Consider the following 23,893-nt stretch of genomic DNA (forward strand, 5'->3'; position numbering starts at 1 on the left):
ACTCTCGGCTTGCCTTTTTTCTAGGCGAGAAGGTTCTATGTTTTCACGGGCCGCTGCTGTATGAAGCTAAGGTAAGTAGTTTTGACAGTATTTTGCACTTTGGATCCATCTCACTCCGAGGCCACGTCTTTCATTTTATTTTTGTTTCAGTGCATCAAGGCACAGGTTAAGGACAAGCAAACCAAGTACTTCATCCATTACAGTGGCTGGAACAAAAAGTAAGAACCCTCTCAAGATATCTTAGGTCATGCTTTGTGTCACGTGGCCCTTGCCTCATCAATGACTTCGCCATTTTAGTAAGCTGTTAAGAGGAAGCTTTAGCTTGGGTGCTCCTATCTAAATACATGTAAAAGGAGAATCCGTTTTTCTCGGCAACCACTGCACCAGATTTGACAAGGTTTGTTGCATTTAAAATAAAACTGAAAACACAGTGACTGTTGGTTTCGAATTCTTGATTTAGGTCATCAATTTTTTATTAAAGTTGGCAAAATGAACATTTTCAAAAAATGGAACAACCAATTTTACAGCTGTGTAACTCGGCAAGGAAAAATGAGATCACAATTCTGTGAATTGCATCTAATAGTACACCTTAAGCGGACAAAATTGATATGTTACACATGAATCTAAAACAAAATATCACACAAACTTTAGAACTACTATATCAATTCGAAACCAGCAAAGCAGTGCATGCCGCTGAAATTAAAAATGTAAAGGCCATGAAATGAACAAGCTGAGGACAAATATTTTAATGAAGGTTTGTCATTCAAGAACCTTGTTTTCATTTTTGTACAAATGCAACGGTCAGGGAAAAATCTTAGTGATGCTGTCCTTTGCTTCAATGTATTGCGCAGGAGCAGCTGTCACTGGTCATGTATTGTGAGTAATTGCACCGAAATTATAGTCGCAATAGAGAGCACATATAAAAAGCTGGAGTTCTGCAAAATATATGAGGGCGAGGCAACTGAAAGTGAGCCAATGCGAATATATGACAAACAGCGTACTTTATTTAAAAGTAGTCTCCATGACCATTTAGACATTTGTCCCACTGACTAACGAGTCGCATGATTTCCGTCTCATAAAACTCCTTGGGTTGCTGCTTGAAAGAGTCTGTAACTGACTCTTTCGCGTCGTCGTCCGACACGTATCTGGTTCCCTTGAGCTGTTTCTTCAATTGCCCCAAAATGTGGAAGTCACAAAGCAACGGGTCTGGGCTGTAAGGCAGATGTTGGAGCGTTTCCCACTTGAACTTTGCCAGTTTTGTGTTCACCACATCAGCTACGGGGGGACGGGCATTGTCGTGGAGCAAGATGACTCCATTTGTCAATTTTCCACGTCATTTATTCTTGATTGTGACACACAGTCGATCCAGTGTTTCACAATATTGGAAACGATTGATAGTCTCTCCAGGTTTAGCAAAAAATAAGTCAACAACGCGTTTCTGGCGGAAATGACTGCCTTTGCTTTCTTTGGGGTGGTGAATTCAAATGTTTCCACTGTAAGCTTTGCCGTCGTGTTTCAGGCTCATTATAGTGGCACCATGATTCATCCCCGGTCACAATTGCAGACAAGAAGTCGTCACCCCCATTGTGATACCAGATCAGATGAGTCAAGGCAGTGCCGAACCTCTCCGTCTACTGGTGGTGGTTCAAAATCTTGGGCATCCATTGCGCACACAAGAGCCGATAACCGAGATGGTCATGAATTATGGTGTGAACTGAACTGTGGCTGATGTTTGCATGCTCTCCCAATTCACCAATGCTTATCCTCCGTGCTTGTTTAACCAGCTCATCAACCTTTGCAATTGTATTGGGATTGATTGCACAGCGGCTTTGGCTCGGTCTTGGATCGTATTTGCAACTTTCACGTCCTTCTTTGAACCGTTTGCTCCAGTGCTTCACAGTGGCCAATGAAATGCCAAATTCAACATACACGGCAGCGATACGGCGACTAATTTCTTTTTGGGAAACACCATCAGCTGTCAAAAACCTCCTGACACCATGCTGTTCAACTTTTGGAGCATTCATTATGTCACGCAACCATGTTCAACCCAGTCTATGAGAGCATTAAATAACATTTATACCCACACTTGTCTGTTACTTATGTGTCAAAGCACAGAAAAATAACAGCGGAAACAAAGTTCACTGCATGAACACACAGAACCTCGCAACAAGATATTTAAATATATATGTATAAGTCTCCAATAAATCTACGTATCTAAGAAAAAGTCACTGTATATAATGAATCAAACAAGGCAAATAAACATGCTGTGCAATCACAGATTCACAGAAGCCTAAGGCTTCATGAGGCTGACGCCTCGGTGGGATCGCCCTTGATCTCGCTTGGGAGCACCACGCAGACGCATGACTCTTCGCCAGCAGCACGGCACACATCGCAGGGAACACTTTCCCTGCAGACGCGCTATGGCGCCGCGATCACATTGGAGGCGTCCCACATCGGACGCTGCACCTAGGAATCGCCCCGTGAGCGGCAAGAGGAGCAGCGTCGCCTAAACATGAGGGTTTGAGTGACGCGCGCTGGAAGTTGGAAGGGGAGAGAGCGAGAAAACTGATTAAACGCAAGGGTATTGGGGCATCCTCGCACCGGTCTTCGCACGGCCCCAATGCGCTCAAACGAGACGAAGGGGAGTCGCGGGCGAGTGGCGCGCCACCTGTCAAGGCAGCGCCGTACATTGTGAGGAGGGGGTCATCTGTGTTTGCTGCAAGATGGCTCTGCGTGTGTGCCAAGCGCAGAAGAAATGTAGCGGAAGCGTACTTCGCTACTCATTCAACTGCGACTTCTGTAATTTGCATGCTCATAATTACCGATATACACCACAGTATAACTTTCTGCGGCATGTTTCTAAGGCAATACCACATTCACTAGAGGTGCTTTTGTCCGCTTTGACGCATCGAACTAGTGGCTGAGTGATAGCATCTCTGTCTCACACTCCGGAGACCCTGGTTCGATTCTCACCCAGCCTTCCGCCATTTCTCGCTCATGGCCAATGCTGCCAATGACACCGGCTTTTCTGCGACACGAGATCCTTAACACTGCCGCATTAAAACGCATGTGCTCTGGCAGCCCACGGGTAGCGAGAAAAAAAAAAAAAAAATGGAAGAGGCTCAATGTGTCTTCGCAAATAAAAGTCGAAGTACAAAAAAAAGAACAACATAAGAACGCAATTACGTCTGCTAGCTTTACTGTCTTGACATGGATATTTTGGTGCAGGGGAAAAAGAAATGTTGATATTCTGTTCTGTGACATGATGGCACAAATGAACCACCACAATGCTTCGTCTTATCGGACCTCGCTGCACGCCTGTCAACTTGTCTGATAGTGTGTTGATTTGGCCTGTCTTGTTGTATGGTCCGTTGTGCAACTTTAGAATTCTAAAGCCAATGAACCTTTGACGCCCAATGTTTATAACAACATTAAACTCGCAATCTTCCGGAATCGAAAATCTAATGCACGTTTTTGGGAATGTCAGTGCACCGTTCGCGTAAGAAGTTTATGAGAACTTTATACCCATAAAGTTTCAGAATTGAAATCCGTGCACTCCGTAGATTCAGTGGCCTGCGCGAGATGCCACGAGAAGCCCGCTCATCATCGAAATGCCCTTGAAACTTTGTGCTCGGATAGGGTTGCCTGCTTGCCTACGTTATGTGACTCCAGGTGCATGGGTGTTGCCACGAAATATAGCCAGAGTTTGCAATGTTCATGCTGAAATGTCTTTATGAGCATGAAAAAGAGATTCTAGACAGAATCCAGAATGATATCCGGCGCCAGGGGTTGTTTTGGTCGGCGGTGTATGACAGCATAAACAAATATTGCAGGGGGGGGGGGGAGAGGCCCTCCCTCCTTGGGCAGGCTGTTGTAACGCGTTGTATGCCGGGGCAGCGTACAGGAACGTATGATGGACATAACAGAGAGCATAGATGAAGTACAAAGCTTGGATAACCCATCGTGGTTGCCTAGCGGCCATGGTGTTGAGCTGCTAAGCATGAGGTCCCGGGATCAAATCCCGGCCACAGCGGCCGCATTTTGGCCAAGGTGAAATGCAAGAACACCCATGTTTTAGGTTTAGGTGCACTTTAAAGAACTTCCAGAGTCCCCCACTATGGCAGGCCTCATAATCAGATCGTGGTTTTGGCACGTAAAACCCCATAATTTTTAATTTTAAAGCTTGGATATAGTGAAGTATAAAAAGGTTTGGGTGTAGTGAAGGAATTGCACCATATGTAGTAAAGCATTTGCAAACTTTTGGGCTAATTTCTCACAGTGATAAAACAAACCGCATTCTGGCAGTTCCATTGAAAAAGTAATTTACCATAATGTAACTATCACTCATCCGCCTAGTGTTGCTTGTGCGTTCAGTAATCACTTGTATGAAATTTATAATACTACCCATGCTCCTGTTTATCATACGAGTCGATGCGACCAATCTTTCTTTTTGTTTCCTGTAACAGCTGAAGTCTGTACTGATATTTACAACTTAAAGAACAGAAGTCCTGGTCTTGATGGAATTTCTGCATTTCATTTAAAGCTTGTTGCACTGACTATTTCTGATGCTCTCAGTAACTTAATTAACCTCATGTTGAAAACTGGTATATTCCCTAGAAGTCTAAAAGAAAGATAAAGTAATTCCTGTTCATAAAAAGGGTGATAAAGCTCAAGTCTGAAACTATTGTCCTATATGTATTTTACCTTCAATTAGTAAAGTTGTAGAAAAATTAATACTTATTCGTATTAACAGCTAGCTCAACAAATTTAGCATGTTGAAACCCTGTCAGTTCGGTTTTTGTTCAGGAAGCTCGATTAACTTGGCTTTGCTAACATTAACTGATTATATTCGACATTTACTTGATCTCGGATACTTTGTTGGCTCAGTCTTTTTAAACTTCACTAAAGCCTTTAATACAATAAACCACAAAGATTTGTTTATTAAACTGGAGTCTATTGGAATTTCTGGTCCAGCTCTTAATATATTAAGAAGTTATCTATTTAATCGTGAATTAACAGTGTACACAGACGGGGCTTTCTCTGACAGCAAAACTATTAACCAAAGAGTGCCTCAGGGCTCGACTTTTGGTCCACTATTATTTTCCATTTATATAAATGATTTACCTGACTGCCTTTATTGTACCCTACCTATATTATACGCAGACGATATGACTGTTGCCCTCTAGGATAAATCATTACTTTCGCTAACTTTGAAACAAAACAGTGATCTGCCAAAAATTAATTAATTGTGTAATGCCAATTTTCTAATTGTAAACCCTACGAAAATGCAATTCATGTTATTTAAGTCATCACAGAGACATTTACCTTGCTCTCCGACCACAACTCTCAATGGGCATGACATTCCTGCCTCCACTTGTGTTTCTTTCCTCAGCATCAAATTAGATCCCCACCTTAAGTTTACTAACCAAATTGCACACATAAAACAAAAAACAGCATTTGGCATTAGAGCACTACTAAAATCACGTGCATTTTTTCCCAAAGAAGTATTATCGTTATACTTCGCTTTCATTCAGAGACATATCATATATGGTATCGCTTCTTGGGGTAATACTTATCATTGTCATCTTTCCTTTATTGAGCATATTAAAAATCTGACTATCCGCATTATAACGCGAAGCCATTTTTTTCTCTAACGCCTCTTCTTAACTATGTACAAACCACATTCTTCAAGCTACTGATTTGTTTAACTATCATTTAGCGATATTATTTTTCAAGTTACTAACTGAACAAGTTTCTTACAACTTTGTTAGTTCTATCTCCTTTGTAATCCTAATAACACAAAGTTTGCAGCACAAGGAAATTTCCTGTTGCCTCTGTCATACTAATTACGAAAAGATGGCTTCCTCTTTTTGCATGCTTAAACTTTGCAACAGTCTTCCATATTCCATTAAGTTGTCATCTACCTTGTACTGTTCAAATACGAACTCAATAATTATTTGCTGCCTGATTAATTTCCTATAATGTTGCTAATTAGAAGCTGCGTAATTACCATTGCTTGTGCATCTTTCCTCTTCCTTTCGTCTTTTATACGTGTCATCACTCAGTTTTTTGGCTATATTTTGCTTATTTTATATTTTGTTTCTCTGCTCCGTATCTTCTTTATTCTTTTATATAACTTCTAATCCAAGGGTCCCAGTGCAGTCTCTGACTTTGGACCCTTGTCTGTATACCATATCTTGTAACAAATTGTGATGAACGAATAAAAAACTGAACCTGAAACCCCTTGGACTTCCGAAAGGTGTGAGAACTTTTATGCAGCATTGCTGACTTTGGTGTGCGAGTTGCCCTAATTGGCATACATCTGCAAAGGTTTTTTGCATAATGCTTCATGTATTGCAACAGCTTGAAGCACTTTGAAGATTTTATTTCGTATTCATCAGTGCTTATCCAACTATATTGTGATTGCAGTTGGGACGAGTGGGTTCCTGAAAGCCGTGTACTCAAGTTCAATGATGTTAATCTCCAAAAGCAAAAGGAACTCGAGAAGGCGCACCTGTGAGCATTGTTTTCTTTTTGTTATGCTACGTCGTGTGGTATTACGTGCAGTGAGCATGTTTTGCAGCATGTGCATCGTGTTTCATGCAGCTTCTATATATTTTGCTGTTTGCCTCCAAGTGCCTAAGCATATTTGTTGTTTTGGCCTCAACTTAAGCTAGGTGTAAAAGGCTCATTAGTAGCTGCTACACACAGTGCTTTTGATATTGATTTTTCTTGGTTATGTAGCTATTCTAATACATGCACCTGGCTGCTGTGCATCCCTTGAGATCATTCTGCCTGTGCTGCATAATGCATACAGTTGTATGTTTATCACACTATAGTGCATTGCAAGAGCTAAAATTTCAGGAGGATTTTTAGTGGCAGCAAAACTTAATACAGGCAGTTATTGAAAAAAAAGATCACGTCATGCAGATTTACCACATGTGATTATATGCCCTAGAATACCACAGATCACTTTTCATGAGACGGCTACTTGAATCATTGTTTATTGATTTTAACAACTTTACAGTGGATAAAGGGCAGAAGAGTCCTTCTCTTGTCTCTTTTTTGTCCTTTGTCTGCTGTTAAACTCAATTCAAAGGACATAGCAGCCACAAAGCATATTACATAAATGTGGGCAGGGTCTCAACAATGTTTTGTTAGGGAAGTTTTTCAGTTAGGTACATGTTCACATGGGTCTTACTCTGTATATAAAGAGGCTCTAAAGAATGATAGAGAAACCTCTGTCATAAATCATGTAAAAACTGATCACAAGGAGAAATTGGTGTGCGGTGAAAGTAACAGATTATGCATGTAAAAATATTGTGTAATGAGCATTATGATAACTTCAAGTTGAACCAAAAACATCAAGGCACAAAAAATGGGTTTACAGGAAGGAATTGTAGCAAGGGCAACCTAAGTAATTTCTTGAAAGACCTCAGGGGTATTCACTGGTTCCAAAAAAGGGAATCCAGTAAAAATTAGGATTGGTTAGCAGCATTTTCCTATAACATATCATTTATTGTTATTATTGATTGAATGACATGCAGTGTTGCTAAGTAAAATAAGACTTGTCAAAGTTGTAACTGTATAGTTAAAAGCATACTTTTTTTGTTTTACAATACTGTAAAGCCAATCATTTCTTGTAAAAGATAATGAATGTATGTTATACACTTTTAGATTGTACCATGTGGTTTCTGTGAAGAAAAGGCGTTCGTCTAAGCTGAGTAAAGTTGCTTTGACAGCACATGATATTAATACTGTGTGATAAAATTATGCTAACTGATATTGTTGGTCCAATACTTGCAGCAAATAATGCACATTGCATCAGTACGTATTCATACCTGCCAACTCTCCCAAATTTTCCATAAAGTTTACAAACTTGGGCTCATCTTACAATACTACAAAGCTTGCATGAAGCTTTATGAAATATTCTGTTTGTGAGAAAGTTTCGCTCACCAGTCTGTTACCGTACCCTTGGAAGTCTTCTGGTGTGGAAATGACACCAGAGGGGTACTTGCTTTAAGAAAGTTTTATTCATACGATTTCTTATAGCAGGCAAAATTGGCAACAGCAAAATCACTAGAAAAGAAATTCTGATATAAAAACAGTGTTGCTTGTCAGTCTCTGCTGATCCACATTTGCTGCTACTTGTGTGCTGTGTCTAAATGTAAATCATTGTTAATAAAGTGCTTATGTATCTCACAGAAGGTGCACACTCAAGGCTACCTTCAAAAAAAAAAAAAAAAAGATCGCATTGCAGGGTTCCACAATCCTGCATGTCTACAGGATATGGGATTTTTACAAATTTTTGCGTTCACAGGTTGGCAGTTATGCTTATGTCCTGTTGGCTCAGCAGGTTCTGTTTTAAAGTGCACTGAGAGTCAAATAATCGAACTAAATTATATCTAAAATAATTTGAGTGCCTTGTTTCACTTGCCTTTTGCTTTGCTTGCATGTATTGCCATCTGTACACACCTTTAATCTTTGGCTGTGATTGAGTTCACTTGCGCCTTACCTGCACAAACTGTAGCACATGGCATTCTAGGTTTGTTTTCTAGATGAACTCATCTACAATGAACTAGCATGTTTAGGATGTATCATGGCAGCTTTATTTAAAAAAACATTTGTTTTGGCTAGTGTCATTACACTTCTTGTAATTACGCTTTTGTAAGCAGTGTATTTTCACTGTTCGGATGCAGCATTGCTTGAGTATGTACATCTGCCTACAGAAGGTCTTGGTATGTGGAAGCTGTGAAAAACTTATAAATCTTTGCTGATTAAGGGGACCCTGAGCCATTTTTTATCAAAGTGGACAAATGCATTCGAAGTTAGTGTTTCGAAACACTCTGCTGCAAAGAGTACTTCAATTAATTGAGCAGAGGTGGAGTTATTGGCAATAAAACATGCCGTTCACAGTCCTCTTGTTCCTTCTTCAATGACTTACCCTGTGAAAGCTACAGCACAGCGGGGTGTGCCCACAATGCTTTGCCTACTGAATGTCACCATGGTGTGCAGTTCATGTTTGATTTTTGATGTCCATGTAGATGCCACTACTTCTGATTTTGGCACCTACAATGCATCAGACGGGGTTGTCCTCAGCGAGTCGCAGTGCGCTTATCCAGCGGACACGTCACGCCACCCCACAGCGTCCGCAGTATCTGCGCTACATAGCACACCACAGCTATGTGCAGTCGCAGTGCATTTGCACAGCGTTTGCTTTGTGCACATCAGTCTGAGTGTGCGCTCATGCTCATATGCTCCTGTCTGGCTGTGTTATGGACAGGCTTTGTCTTTCACCAGCTTGACTGACAGATAGTAGCCACATTCAACTTGCACATTTTGAAGTGCTATCAATAGCTCAATACGAAAAGAAGACTGCCAAAGTGTCGAACCAGGAGTGGCCAGGAATGAGCGCGAGCTGGCAAGCATGCATGTGGTCTAACCTAAGTTTCACATGGTTTGAGGCTAGTTGAGTCTTCAAAACTAGTTGAAACTAGTGAGACCCGACGGCTACGACACCAATGACCATGGTGGCCAACGTTTAATTTATTTGCAGGCAGCTGCGGCCAAGTGTGACTAGATGACAGTCTACTTCTTCTGGAAATACATAATTGTTATCGAAATTCAAAAGCAGATTTTCGCTCACTTTTGCCCATTTATTAAACTGTGTCAGTAAATATACACAGTAACAGTAGCAAGAAGTGTACTGATCCCAACACTCTTTTTGATTGATATCAGCTATTGGCGAATAGCTGCTGTGTATGGGAATCTGCTATATTGCAAAATAAAGTGTCCAGAAAAGAGTGAGCAGCAGGCTTCTGTTGAAAAGAGGGCATTTGAGAGAAAGGTGATTTTGCATTCCACCTGCGAGCTCCACGAGCCCCACGCAACTGAAAAATCTGGCGAGATGTTCATAGCAGTGTGCATGCAATGCGCATTATTTGCTGCAACACGGTTTTGGACCAACATTATTACTTGGCATAATATTCCCAGGCTGTCTTTTTTCGCCAAGCCTGAGGGGTGGTTCAGGACCTCTTTAATATGCATTATGATGGAATAGAGGGATGCACTGTGTTTTCCCACTATACAAATGCAGAATGTGATGCTTAATTGCAAGCTGTGTGCCTAGAATTGTGAACTACTTGAGCTTTTCCATAGTTTCCATATCCTAAAAGCTTCTGGTCATTTGCACAGTCAAAGACTTTATAAAATGGAACATGCTAACTGTTGCCATTTCTCATCACAGTTTTCTGGTGATCACTTGTGAGCAAAATGAAATCGCAAATTTTTTTCTTTCCTTTTTTTTTTGCCACTTCTTGTAGGCTGCATGTGCAGTCATTATGAGATCAGCCACCTTCCAGCACATGCACTTACGTGGATTTGCCAAGTGGCATATGTTATTTAAACAGTTCCCCTGATGGCGTATTAGTTCCCAGCTGATCAGGCACGTCATGTCTGATGACCGGTCACTGGAGGAGCACAACCATGCTAATCATGCTCATGTATGACAGTGATTGTTGTCAGGTTGTGCTGTTGGTATGAGCAGTAGAAGTTTCTTGCATTCCTTTCTATAAAGTGTGCGACTGTGCAAACTAGTTGGTGGGCTTTGCAAGTAGTACTTTCCTGTCCTACAGCACTGCTTCATAGCAAACTGCCACTTTATTGTGGCAGGTCATCCGTGGCACACTGCACTACAGCTTACTGATGACAGCTGCTTAGTCTAGTGCTAAAAACAAACTTCAATTTCAGCAGTTTTAGATCTGCTCAAACTATATTAGGAGCCAGAAAATACTTGCAGAATTTGTGCAAGTGCCTTTAATGACACGCATGAGATTCGAGCTTTGCCCAGAGAGCATACCTTCGCACAATTACATGAAAAAGAAAAATAATTCATCAATATATTTTATCCAGGTACATACCTGCATTGACACTTGTCCTTTCATGCTCATGGCTAAGTAATGTGTGTGAACGAGTGTACCAGGGATGGAAATGCTGCGCCAACCTGCGCCAACCTGCGCCAAAACACTCATTTCGAATGAAGTTGCCAAATTTTAGCAGGATGTGCGTGTTCAGTAGCAACCACACAACCGTGGGCGTGCGTTGGCTAGCACTTAGCCCTGCAAACTAAGCCATGCAATCTGTTTCAGTGCCGGTGTCTTGGTAAGTGTGGGTGTTTGAAAAAAAGTTTACTTCGGTTTCACACGACAGAGTAACAACAAAACGGTATAGACGTTTCACCACTTATGCAGGTGGCATCTTCAGTATACACTGACACTAATGAGGAGAGGTCAATTCTACTCCCCCCAAACATTGTGGGTGTGTTTGGTTACATAATTGTAACTAGGCCACAAGAAAATCAGAACCATGTCGTGCTATACAATGCATTATGAATGTTTTATAAAAGTGTTACACGATTGCATATATGCGGACCAGCCAAAGATGATTTGAACTGACGCTCATTTCATGGGTCACTCGGGAAGAAAAGCCACTCTGAATGAATAAGGTCGTACAGTTGGCTCAGAGCGTATCTCATCAGTTTCATTGCAGATTTTAGCACTCAGTGTGGTGCTATATTGGTGCATTTGCGTCGATTAATGGGCGAACACTATGCATGTGATGTTCTAAATCTATTTTGCACTTGCACCACATCCAGTTACTGGAATGATAGTGCAGCACACCAATAAATGCTTGCTTTGATTAACTTCTTGGTGACAAATATCCAATGGCAACCGCAGTTGTCATTCAAATGTGCACTCGGGCTGCAAAACTGTCTGCCCAGCCGCACCACACAAAATCAGGCTCTTGTCGCCACAAAATGCAAGCCAATGATGTAAAGTTTTCTATTTAGTCAACCTTAGCGGCCTGTGGGGGTCATAATTAAACGTTCATCAAAACCGCAACCCTCCGTAATTGTGTTCGCGACAATGATGTTCATGACGCGACTTGCGCAGATCGAGTACGAAAAATTTAATAAACCATTGTTTGATGTATGAATTATCGGTTGCCATTTTACACTGGCTTTATGACGCCTGTGGTGGAACCACGAATAGGACTGAATAATCGAGCTTATTAAAAATATTGGTGGATGATGCAGACCGGAAAGCCAGCGAACATTTTTATCCCTTTATTGTTTTGAAAAGATATCTTGTCAGTTTTTCTCGGCAAGCGATGTGAACTATTTCCAAAAATGTGAATACCATTACGTCAACTTCAAATTTATTCTGTGGTATTCTACTATCTTAACTAAAGGGCACGAAGAATTTAAAATTACCCAAGGGCACTATGTGAACGGCGTACACTGCACATTGATGGGTGTTGTTTATGGTGGCCACCATGAATATTTCTCGTTTGTTATGCATGAATATGTATAATTAGCTACATTTATAAATTTATGTAATCAATGAGATGTCAATTAAAAAGTTGTGGATGACATTGAGAAATTATCAGTAACACCATTTAAAACAACCTGGAATTCATGAAGACTTTTTTTTAATAAGAAAGAAAGCCGTGAAATTAAAAAAAAAACAAGAAAAAACCTGCTGTGGTCATGGCAGTGCTTCCGCGCACCAAAGATTGCAGCACTCTTTAAGCAAACCTCGTCAAGTAGGTGCATTGGGAATGCGCAGCCGCACTTCTTTCTCACCGAATCAGCAGTTCTGGCGCACATCTTCAGTCCCTATAAAATGCGTAGTACCGCGGTCTTGTAACAGTTTGCTTTCCGAACTGTTACAAGACCATTGCTCAGGTTTACACTTTCCTAATATACACAATGCACTGATGATGGCGTTTAAGTCTGAGACCACTTAGCTACACCCCCATTTATGGCAATATACAGGCTTTTAATTTTTCACCTTTGCCCCCAAGCAATCTGTTTATGGAATGCTCTTCCAGACAACTTCGCTTGCCAATCGAAACAGTGCATTTTGCAATCTTCCAATCGATCAGTATGCCGTTTCAACCGTATAACTCGTCTTGACTTCTCTTTGCTTTCCTACACTTCTCTACAAGCTAATAAAAGAATTAGTGATCCTAACTTTTTTTTACTGTATTTATTGCTGTATGCAGGCAAAACGTTTATAATGTTATGTTATTGTGTGTGCTTTTCTTAATGTTATTGCACTTGATATTGTATTTGCTGATATTGTATTAACGTTCCATACTGTTGTGGGGCATGAATAATTCTTTCATTGTAGTGATGCTTTCTTTTCCATCTTAATTCCTTATGAATATGTTAAGCTAGTTCCCCCCTTGAACAATGCCTTCTCAAAGGCCTGTAAAATACTTTTAAATAAATAAATGTTACTGGTACGAAGACATATCACCTGGATATTTTTTAAAAATTTGCAGGGTCTTTAAGATGATTTATTTATGTAGTTATTTATTTATTTGTTTTATTATTTTGCACTGGTAGAAAGGACCACACAAGGCTTGGGTCGCTATATGCACTGTTATCGGTAATTTTTCAGTGTATTCCACATCCTTTGCATTGACAACTTCTTGAATAAGGAAGATAATAACTGTTAGTTTATTAAATGTTAGTTCTTTAAATTTAAATATTACTTGCTTGTTCACAATGAGAAAAGAACCTACTAGCATTAACACAAGCCTATCAACATTTAGAGTGGGCACTGTTCATGGAAAGCTTTTGGTTTTTTTTTTTGCCACATTTATTTGGCACATCCGGTAAGTAATGTAATGGTGGTTTCAGAGAAACCTGTATGGGTTTCTTTTGTAGCTTCATGCTACAGTCAGGCGGATGACAGTTCTTCCCTGTAATTAATTTTGCTTGCCTTGCGGGCTTCCGCAGAACTGATCTGCCATAACCTAATAGTGTTCTGCAAAGTCAAACAAGGAACACTTTTCTTCATATGCCTGTATTTCACTTACGTTGACCTTTACCAAGCTGTTCCAAGACTTGTATTTACTGCTCCAAAATGGACAATTGGTGCTCCAAACTTGCTCCAGAGTGCGAAATTTGCTGTTCCCATAGCTGCTCCAAAACTTCCTTGGCCACTTCCACCCCTAGAGTGTACTCATAAGTGAGTGTACCTGTAGCCTTATAGCAGCACCCATAACCACAGATCTGACTCGAGTATTCATTCACCTTCACACTTCTGTTCATGGCTTAGTAATAATTGTGATAAAATCACTTTAAGTCGGTGCGCTGAGTTTAGCCACAAGGTAACATATACGTAAAAAACTAATTAAGCAGGGCTTGTGTTGAGATATCAAGTGCTTACAGAACTCATGTCAGCTGTTCTTGCAGAGCCATGTTGAGAATGCTATGAAATGCTTCCTTGACATTATATTAATGCTAGTGCCTTTGTGTACAAGAGATTTCTTGTAAAGTGCATTTCTGCTGCCGTTCTGGCAACATGTTCAGGGTAGAGAGGAAGCTGTGTGCAGATTAAAAAATGCCATAACTGAGGAATGTCACAGCTACAGTTAAAAAAAATTGTAAAATCTTGCATGTGGTTAGTTTACTCCTAACAGTACTAATGCTAGGATTTACAGCTTACCTCTGAAGTAGAATGTTTGCTTTGTTGTTGCAGGTTAACAAAATATCAGTCGACTCATTGGTTTCAGTATTCTAAAGTTATGCAGGGAAATTGCACCAGAGGGCTCTGGATTAACTTTTACGATGTGATGTTCACTAAGAGGACCCTGGTTGACTCAACAGCCTTTAATTTTCTGTTGGTTGGTTTTCTCTGCTTGCAATGGATTCCATTGCTTTTGCTTTCACCAACACCACTTATGTTCCCATGATGTGTATGCATCAATGCATTCGTTTCCATGGAACACCACATAGCTGGCAAGCTGGGTTACCAAAAACAAACGAGAGGAAGAGGGGTTGAGTGGAATGCAGGGACAGTAACTATGGTTTGCTGCCCCAATCTGTAAACGATTGATAGTGTTTAACATTCATGAGCAGCACTTTGATTATGAGTCATTGTAGCAGATGGCTTTAGGCTGTTTTTGACAATGTGGAGTTCTTTAACACGCACTTAATTCTGCGTACACAATTTTAATTTTTTGCATTCCATCTACATTAAGATGTGCTGCCTTGACCAGAAATCTATGTTACGATCTTGTGCTGAGCATGAATATCAGTAACTGACAGTGGATGTCAGATTGCTTAAAGGGACGCTAAAGGCAACTATTAAGTCAAGATAAAGTGATTGATTAATGCTCGAGACCATCTGAAGCATCGATATTATCATGAACAGAGCTTTAGTGATAGAGAAATGGAGGTAAGTACAGACTCTGCTGGGACATTCGAGACTCTAGTGGGACATTCAAGTATCAGCCCAACGATATAGCACCTCCTCATTATAATTCAGTCACTAGTACTCAGCCACTGATAGTAAAAAGATCATCGCATTGCATTATGACACGGAAAAGAATGCTACTTGTCTACTTCTATTCATTTCTTAGAAAAAAACATGTTGATCCTACCCTTGATGACAATGTGGCTAGTTGAAAGGTTTTGCTTTCTCTCGACTCTGCGCCATTTGCACTTTTGTGTTTCAGTAGTGTCATTATTGTGTAGTTCTGCGATTGTTTTGTTGGCTCACAACACTTGCCTAAACTCATTTCTGGCCACACCTTTGCATTTTCCACAAGAAACCGTAGCGCCGGCTGTCGGATGCCGTTTTACTTACCGACGGAAGGACGGTGATGGCATATATGTCAGCTCGCCACTTGGGGGCTGGCAAATCGAATTGTGCTGGAGGTATGCAGACTCTTCAGACACTATTTTCTCTTAAATTAAGTCTTTTCTTGGCATGAAACAAGTGCTGCAAGCTTTCTAGAACGATATTTTAACAGTCGATGTTGGCTTGATACTTGCCTTTAGTGTCCCATTAAGCACAAAGAGTAAATTTTTCCCCCCTATACACCACATAAGAATAGAGAGAGAGAGAGTGAACTTTAATAAGCACCAGCAGTTTTGTCGGCTGGGCCTAGGCCTCCCACGATGGGACGTCGAGGTCTTGCCTCTTCGCCGCTTCGTAGGCCTGCTGGGTCGCCCAGAGTTGGTCGTCGAGGTGGGAGCTGCGCAGGGCGGCGTGCCATCTCGACGAGAGGGTCACGGGATTAAGGTCGTGGTATTGGTGTTTGCACTCCCATAGCATGTGGGGGAGTGTTGCCGATTCAGTTTTACAGACCTTGCACGTCTGGCTCGGGTAGATGTCGGGGTATATAGTGTGATAGCGTGTGAGGGAGGGGTATGTATTCGTCTGTAACAGGCGAAGGGTGGTTGCCTGTGCCCTGTTTAACTTGCAGTGAGGGGTGGGGAAGATTCTTCTTGCGAGGTAAAATGACTTTACAAGGTCGTTGTATCTTGTAAGGCGGTCGCGTCCTGCGGGTGCACCTGCACCGTCTCCGGCACGGTTGACTAGTCCTCGTGCTATGGAGTGTGTAACCTCGTTGAGGTTGGTGAGGTGCGGGTGGACAACGCCGGCGTGTGCTGGGATCCAGACGAGGGTGATCTGATTTTCAGACGAATGCGGGGCTTGTCGTAAGATGCGGAGTGATTGATGAGAAATGCGACCTTTGATGTAGTTGTTGACTGCTGCGCGAGAATCGCTCACTATGGTGTGACAGGCTGGGTCAAGAGTGGCCAGGGCGATGGCCACTTCCTCGGCCGTCTCGGCATTTTTTTAAAAATTGGTTAGGAAATGGAATTAATTGTCACTATGTTCCTGAACATTGCTGCGTCATGTTCATTGACCTCTTCAGCTAGAACTGAATGTGTCAATTCAGTAACTGGTGCTTAGTTTTTTTGTGCAATGAGGTGCAACTATGGTGAGTGGTAACTAAGGTTTGGCTTAACTTCAGTTAGCATTCCTTTGCAACTAACATTTTAATAAGTGGCTCACTTTGGCTCATGTGCACTTTCTTTTATGATTCCTTAGCAAGTATGTGAGCGCAAACCTTGCAAGTGCAAACTTACTAAGAGTATTGCAGACACCTGCACAGCCATTCCAGCTCGCTGTCATCACTAAGCTGAAAAGTGCCTTGTGGTACATTGTGCGGCCCTTTTTTTTTCCTTTTTTGCTTTTGGGGCTCTCTCTCACCCCCTCAGTGTGTTTGTGTCTATGTGTTTTTGTTTCTTGGGTGGCTCAGGTCCTCCGCCTCTCACTCGCACTCTGCTTTGTAAGTACCACCCTCCCCCTCACTCCATGTGCAGTTACCCTTGCTGCCTGGCTGTCCACTTTGCCTTGCTATATAGTCTGCTGCCTGGACACCAGTACAAGCTCCAAATTTCATACTTCAATGCTAGACACATTTAGCACAGTGGAGACGTACTAGCACAGACACATGCTAGAAGGCACAGACACGAGGAGGAGCGCTGGTGGTGCCATCTTGTGGCACTGTATTCGACTTGCCTGCTGCTGTAGTGTTTCTGGCAGTTGCATAATCATCCTTAAGCTCAAACAAGGCAGTGGTTGGAGACTAAGTGATTAAAAATAGTCTAGTGAGGGATGTCTCAATGAGATGAAGCTAATGTCGCAGCAAGGGGATTTGTCTTACGCTGAAATAAGGCAAGTCCGCTTAACAAAATGTTGTCACCAGCCTTATATAACCACTGCTAACTTTGCTGAAGTAATTTTCATATAATATTTCTGCTACATTGTGTTGATTGTAGGGTGTCACTAGAGATCGCCACCAGTACTGTTGTTATCGAATACGTCGTCTGCTAATCTACTATGCGTCTACTCTAGTAGGCCTGCACTGTGTTAAAACTCAATAAAAGCTTGTGTAGCAGTGGCCATAATCAGAACCAGGAGATACTAAGAACGACATGCTGCTTTTCTTGTCTGTTGCCTCGTGTGTCTGTGTGAACTTCATCGCGTTTTGCACTGCTTGCAGTAAAGGCAGCTGTAGGAAGCCCACATTTCGTGGGGGCAGTGACAGTGCAGTATGTTTCTATTGCAAAAAAAGTACACACCACTCAAGCTTGTCTGTAGTTCAGTTGCACCTTTTTATAACACAGATATAGCGAATTTTCATGTGCTGCAAAATTGATCTCGAGCGTTGTCACTCATGCTGTACTCCTGCAACAACCCCAAGGATATAGCATGCTCTGTTTATGTGTAGTATTAGTTGTGACAAAGTGATTATTCCATTGTGCTCATCAGTGGTGAAATTATTTTGCTAGTTGTGCATGTGCTTATCTAAAGGTGATAGCAAATAAATGGCACTGTCCCTCCTGAGTAATGTGAACTTACTAAAACGATAAATTGCTTCTGCTGGTGCCTGTTTTTTCAGTAAATTGGATTGTGGGTTGGTCTAAAATCATTCCTCATATTGTAGATTATAATTTATATATTTTGCATTACATTATTCAGAGTAGAGTTAGCAGGGTGTCTACCAACCGGGGAAACTGGGTATTCTCGGGGATTTTGAGTAGTCTGGAAAAGCTCAGGGAAAACTCAGGGAATTTGTTCGTCTATCAGGGAAAGTTAGCTGTAATTTTATTGAAAGGGTCTAAAGTCGCGGTAATGCTGGCTCGAGTAACAGACAGGAATCGTAATGAATTGTCTTTGACGCCCTGTCGTCGGCTGAAGGAGTTGCCAGTGTACAGTCAACGACCAACTTTCTGGATTCCCGATAATTTGGACGGCTTCGTGGCACCACCGCATACTCTGTAGAGTCAATTATATCAGAACCTCTGAAATTTCGGACGCAAGAACTCTTCGTCGTCCAGTTTTTCGGACGTTTTGCCATGACCGCAGGTCCAAAACGGCATTAATCAAAGCCACCACCGCTGCCATTTTGATTACCTTGCCGCCTCGAACCAGCGCTCACGCACACAGATCCGCTGGCAGCCGTAGCCACTGCGACAACGCTAGGCCTTGCTGCTTCGACGTTCGCTATGAAGCTACTTGCCATTCGGTGCCATGTTTTTTATTGAAAGAATTCGCTTCTGTCAGCAATGGCACAAGCTTCGCCTTTGTGGTCCTTGTGATTGGTTTAGAAGCTTGGAAAGCATGGTGCGTTGCATAATGCTGGTTCCCAAAAGTCAGCTTCGCCTCTGTACAGAAATGTTGCTTGGTGAAGCACACGCAAAAGTATTGTAGTGACACGTAAGAAGCGTGGGAAGGGGCTGCTGCCCCGGGACACAGTATGTATTCCTTAATTACACACGCATGCACCCGGTATTTCCTGTCACAGTATGAGCATCAATATGCCTAATACTTGTACCGACAGGCCCGCAAAGCGTTTTCGAATGTGCCTGTGGCAGATTGAGCCCTTAATAATGGCAGTAAATGACATGCATTTATTTTTTCCAACCGGCCGATTTTTAGGACATTTTCGTGGCCCCTAGGGAGTTCAAAAAATCGGACGTGGACTGTGCAACTGACCAAGAAGATGCTTCAAATGGTCCGTAGGGCAAATGAGTGGCGGAAGGCGGACAAGAACAGAAAAGACCTACGCATTGGAGAAATGAACGGGAAAGGAAGCATGCTGCCACCATTTTGAGCTCAAAAAACAAAGTGTTGGCGGATGCTGAGATGCAGGTGTCCCTCATCCAAATCAAAATAAACTCTTCAAAGCAGGGAAACACAACACTGAGGCGTCGTTTGTGGGCTGAGAGTATGTCAGGGCAATTGAGGTTCACTTACAAGCTGTTGAGGCAGAATCTCAATTGTGACAAAGTTCGGGCCCCATACCACTAAGCTTGCTATCAGTTCATAGAAATAGCTCATATTAGAAAATATTTGCTTCTGTATGCATCTCCTTTTTATTTGTATTTGAGAATGTCCGACTCGATTTGCAATTTTTTTCGAAGACATTTTATTTGCTGTGCATTTTACTAACCCCTCCCTCCTATTCTTAGTATCGTGCGATATGGTTTCGGCCCGTCTCGACATAAGACATAGTTTTGCATCACTCGGGGAATTTCGCAAGGGCACTCAGAGAAAACCTGGAAAACTTGGGGAATTTGGAAATGTCAACTTGGTAGACACCCTGGTTAGATGTGAAATTGATTGGGCTTAGGTTTTCATGTATCATGTCGTATTTTGGCATTTTCTGTTCTTTAGTGCTTTAGCACTGTTTGTGTGGGCTTCATCGCAGTTATTTGGGCCAATTTCATAGGTTTTTAAGGAATAGTGCATACATCTGAGACATTTTTTCTAGGAGGGATAAATTGTTATAAGTTTTGACTACATTGCCTATTGCAATTTTGGCATATGTACTTAGTTGCGACTGGGCGCAATTGTTTTGCAGTCAAGCTTGATGGAACTGTAAGTTTACTTTCAGTAAGACTACAGCTATGCATTGCTCATATTTAAAGCTGATGACATTTAGAGCTTGTATCGGTAGACACCAGCAACCAATTGCTCAAATTAAAGATGCATGCTGTAAGATTGTGCATGGTGTTTTCCCACTGCTTGTAGCATGGGAAGAGAAAAGTGTGCATGTCAAACTGAATTAAATGCTTATAGAGCGCATTGAGGAATCATAAAATCTCACTGAAGATTAGCCTCTGTCTGTTGGTCATGGTAACATTACTTGCTCTTGTCAAATATTTGCCAACAGAATTCAGCCTCTGCTTTCTTTCGAAGAACTAGATGCCAAAATTGAAAAGCCTTACTGTGTCTGCAAAAGGCATATTAAATTAATATAAAAATTAAAAGCATATCATAATTAAGGAAGGTGTAATAGTAAGTGCAGTGGTGGACATTTCAAATATGAACACCTGCCGTGATAGCTAAATGGCATGTCATTGTGCTTCTCAGTACAGGTATGTGGGTTTGATCTCTGCTGAGGCGGCTGTATTTCAGTGAGGGCAAAAAGCAAAGAATTATCATGGGCCGTGCTTCGGGAGCACATTAAATAACTTCAGGTGGTCACGATTATTCTGGAGTTCGCACACCTCATATCAGATTAAAGTTTTGACATGTAAAATCTCAATTTATATTAAGTTTTTAAGGTATGAACAAGTTTGCTCTACTAGATAAAGATAACCAATAACTACTTTAAACGGTATTTATTCCAAATTCAATATGTCAAAATGGTGCGGGCCTTGCCCATATCTGTGTATATGGGAGGGTCCTGAGCCATTTTGACCTATTGCAGAGGGCTAAGGGTGAATTTACAATAAAAATAAATTGAAATAGTTTTACATCATCCCAGCCCTAGATTGCATTTCTTTAGTTTTCATTTTCACTAGTTCAAGTAATGTCGGCATGTTTTCACCATGTATGCATACTGCAATGCCTGTGCCATATCTGGCAACTATATAAGAAGCAATTCGAGATCATGCTCTCGGGTTATTGCTTGCAAAAAGTGTTCTACTTTGTAATTACTCTGCATTTTGCGAGTGCACAACTGCATTGCATTGCAACAATGCAGTCATGTTGTGCCTTATGTTGATCTTGTTACATTGTTTCAGCAAGCCACATTTAAGGTGCACTGCAGCACCTGAAGCAGCACCCTCCAAGGTTGCCCTTGTGCTTCCCTCATCCTCCTCTCCCATTGCCCTTGCTGGTGCTTGTAAAGTCTAGCTCTGCAGAACTGGTGTCAAGTGGCAGTAAAGGCCAATATTTACTGCATCAAATATGCTAATTCTGGCTAACAATTGGACAATCATGATTGCTAAGACAGTGGTAACAGCTCCACAGCACTTACCTCACCATGTACCAAGCATCAGAGGGAGAGTATTCTCGCGCTTATCTTGAAGCCCTGTGTTTGCTGAACCTGTTGTGGAGGTGGTTTTGTATAAGCAGCTTGTTGTTGTGAACCTTGTTTAGCATGCAAGCATTCTCTGACATGGCACAACTGCTACAAAGCAAACGAGAACTTTCTAATTTTCTGAAACGGAGATAGCATCTTCATGGCTGATCTCGCTAAAGTAAAGCCAGAAACAAGCTGTTACAGCCAACAAATCATGCACAGGAAGAGCAGCATTTTAATTTTGAGCATGTGATCTGCTGCTAACACTTATCTAGAAGAAATTTCCCAAGTCCTGGGCAGCACGCTGTCTGCACACTTATGCTAAAATTTTTTTCAAAGACTAAAATACTGGATGCGTGAGTTGTATTTATTAGTTTTCCAAGCTACAATGAAGAATTTTTTGGTTATCTGTTTCAATTTTATAGAGCAGATACCCTCTGAGATAAACTTGGTTAATAAGACATATTCTAAAATGATTAGAAGTGTTAGAAGAATGAAATTTCCAAATCAAATCGAATATAAAATATTTTGTCATTTCTAAAGCAACATGAACTGTGATGTCTGCATAGAATAAATTTGGCAAAAAAAGAAAATGAGGCTTATATAAATTGATACTCTTGTGTAATAGCGTTCATGTATAGGCTGCCTGAAAGCAAGCCGTTCTTTTTGAATGACTGGAAATTATTGAGCAGAAGTTAGCTGTCTCGGGCATTCGCTCGGGAACTGGAGCCCCTGTGGAAGGGTAGCAGCTACCCATAGCAGATTCATTCAGAACAGTTCTTGGGTCCATTGTCCTGTCTCCCTCAAGACTCAAAATATGGTCATATATTTTAAATATTCGAAAGAAACAAATATTTCACAACCTCAAATAGTGAATTGAATAGCAGGGACTATTCGATTCTTACCCGAAATTTCAAATATTCACACACCACTACTAATGAGCTAAACTGCTAGGAGACTTTTGTGTAGCTTTAATTAAAATCTGTGCTTTTGTTGAGCTAAATTTATCGTAATGTGAAGATGCTTGCAGAGCATCTTTGTTTGTCTTAAAGGTAGCCGTGCCTCACACTCATGGAGGTGTTGGAGTCTGAAAGAACTAAAAGCTCTCAGCATTTCTTCTTCTGCAGTGTGAATAACAATAATAGTTGTTAAGAATTGAAGGTTCATGTCTACTTATGTGTTGCATTGTTTTTCAGAAAAGGAAAAAAAAACAAAGCTACTAAACCAAAGAAAGAGATAGACAAAGAACGCTCCTCGACTCCATCCCAAGAAAAGCCTCAGAAACAGAAAGGTGTGTGCTGGCTTTCTTCTTGTCTGCTATATACATACAGAACCTGTTTGGCTTCCCCTTGTCGATTTGTGCTACTGATGAAATTTCCTCCACCTTGTCAATTTCTGCAGGACTAGTTTACTCATAGTTATCATTTCTGGAAGGACACTTGTCTGCCATGGTGACATATTTGTGTAATGTGTACTCTAGGAGGCTCAAAGTGTTTCTTCTATCATGTCAACAGGTGGTGCAGCAGCATCGGCAGCCGCTTCCCACCAGCCAACCTCTAGTCAGGCTTCAGAGTCGGGTGGAGAAAGCCACAGAAAGAAACGGAGCCGTTTGGACCCCCATGTCGAGTCGGTAGGACTTTCCAAGCAGACTTTCTTGTTATAATTTGCCAGACTGAAAACTTTGGCCTCAGCAAGCCAGTGAGGTCAGAGCAGTCACTCATGCATGTGACTGCTTCCAAGGTACTGAAAGGACCCTAAACTGTAGTTTAATTTTAGATCTATGTGATTTACTGCATAATCAAAGCTCATTACAGCGCCATTCTGCAGAGTTGGAGTCCTAACTTAGTTATAAAAATGCAGAAAGAGAACAGGTGGTTGGTGACTTACTTTTCATCACTTAATTGAAGTGCTGTGCAATGATTGAACAACAGGCATAATATTGGTTAGTAATGTCCTGAATTTTTGTTGAATTCAGCACAATTAATGAATTGAACGTCACCTTGTTTTATTTCACCTTTAATGAAAGGTGTTCTCATGCCATATTTTTTTCTGTGATGCCTAGAAAATTGTAACTATTGTTGTGAATTGTGGTCCTGTTGCCTTGCTTCAGTGTTGATGTAGGCAAGCTGGTGACAGTGAAAGAGGCAGGATATATATTGTTCACAAGACGATGCAGCTAGAGTGACAAGGGCAGAAAAGAAAAAGA

At 41.4% G+C, this 23,893-nt stretch overlaps 1 protein-coding gene across 2 annotated transcripts in view; it reads left to right on the top strand.

Annotated features, from left to right (window-relative positions):
- The window catches only part of MRG15 (MORF-related gene 15), a 55,145-nt gene that overhangs the window by 783 nt on the left and 30,469 nt on the right, over positions 1 to 23,893 (top strand). The window contains exons 2-7 of one of the 2 annotated variants that reach the window (XM_065456002.2): positions 25 to 71; positions 151 to 218; positions 6,430 to 6,516; positions 17,128 to 17,157; positions 22,884 to 22,978; positions 23,202 to 23,317. In XM_065456002.2, coding sequence (XP_065312074.1) covers positions 25 to 71; positions 151 to 218; positions 6,430 to 6,516; positions 17,128 to 17,157; positions 22,884 to 22,978; positions 23,202 to 23,317 — 443 coding nt within the window. The remainder of the gene's footprint in view (positions 1 to 24; positions 72 to 150; positions 219 to 6,429; positions 6,517 to 17,127; positions 17,158 to 22,883; positions 22,979 to 23,201; positions 23,318 to 23,893) is intronic. The other variant, XM_065456060.2, reaches the window with a different exon arrangement.

This window comes from Dermacentor albipictus, chromosome 1 (genome assembly GCF_038994185.2).
Source record: "Dermacentor albipictus isolate Rhodes 1998 colony chromosome 1, USDA_Dalb.pri_finalv2, whole genome shotgun sequence".
In the NCBI taxonomy this organism is placed as follows: domain Eukaryota; kingdom Metazoa; phylum Arthropoda; class Arachnida; order Ixodida; family Ixodidae; genus Dermacentor; species Dermacentor albipictus.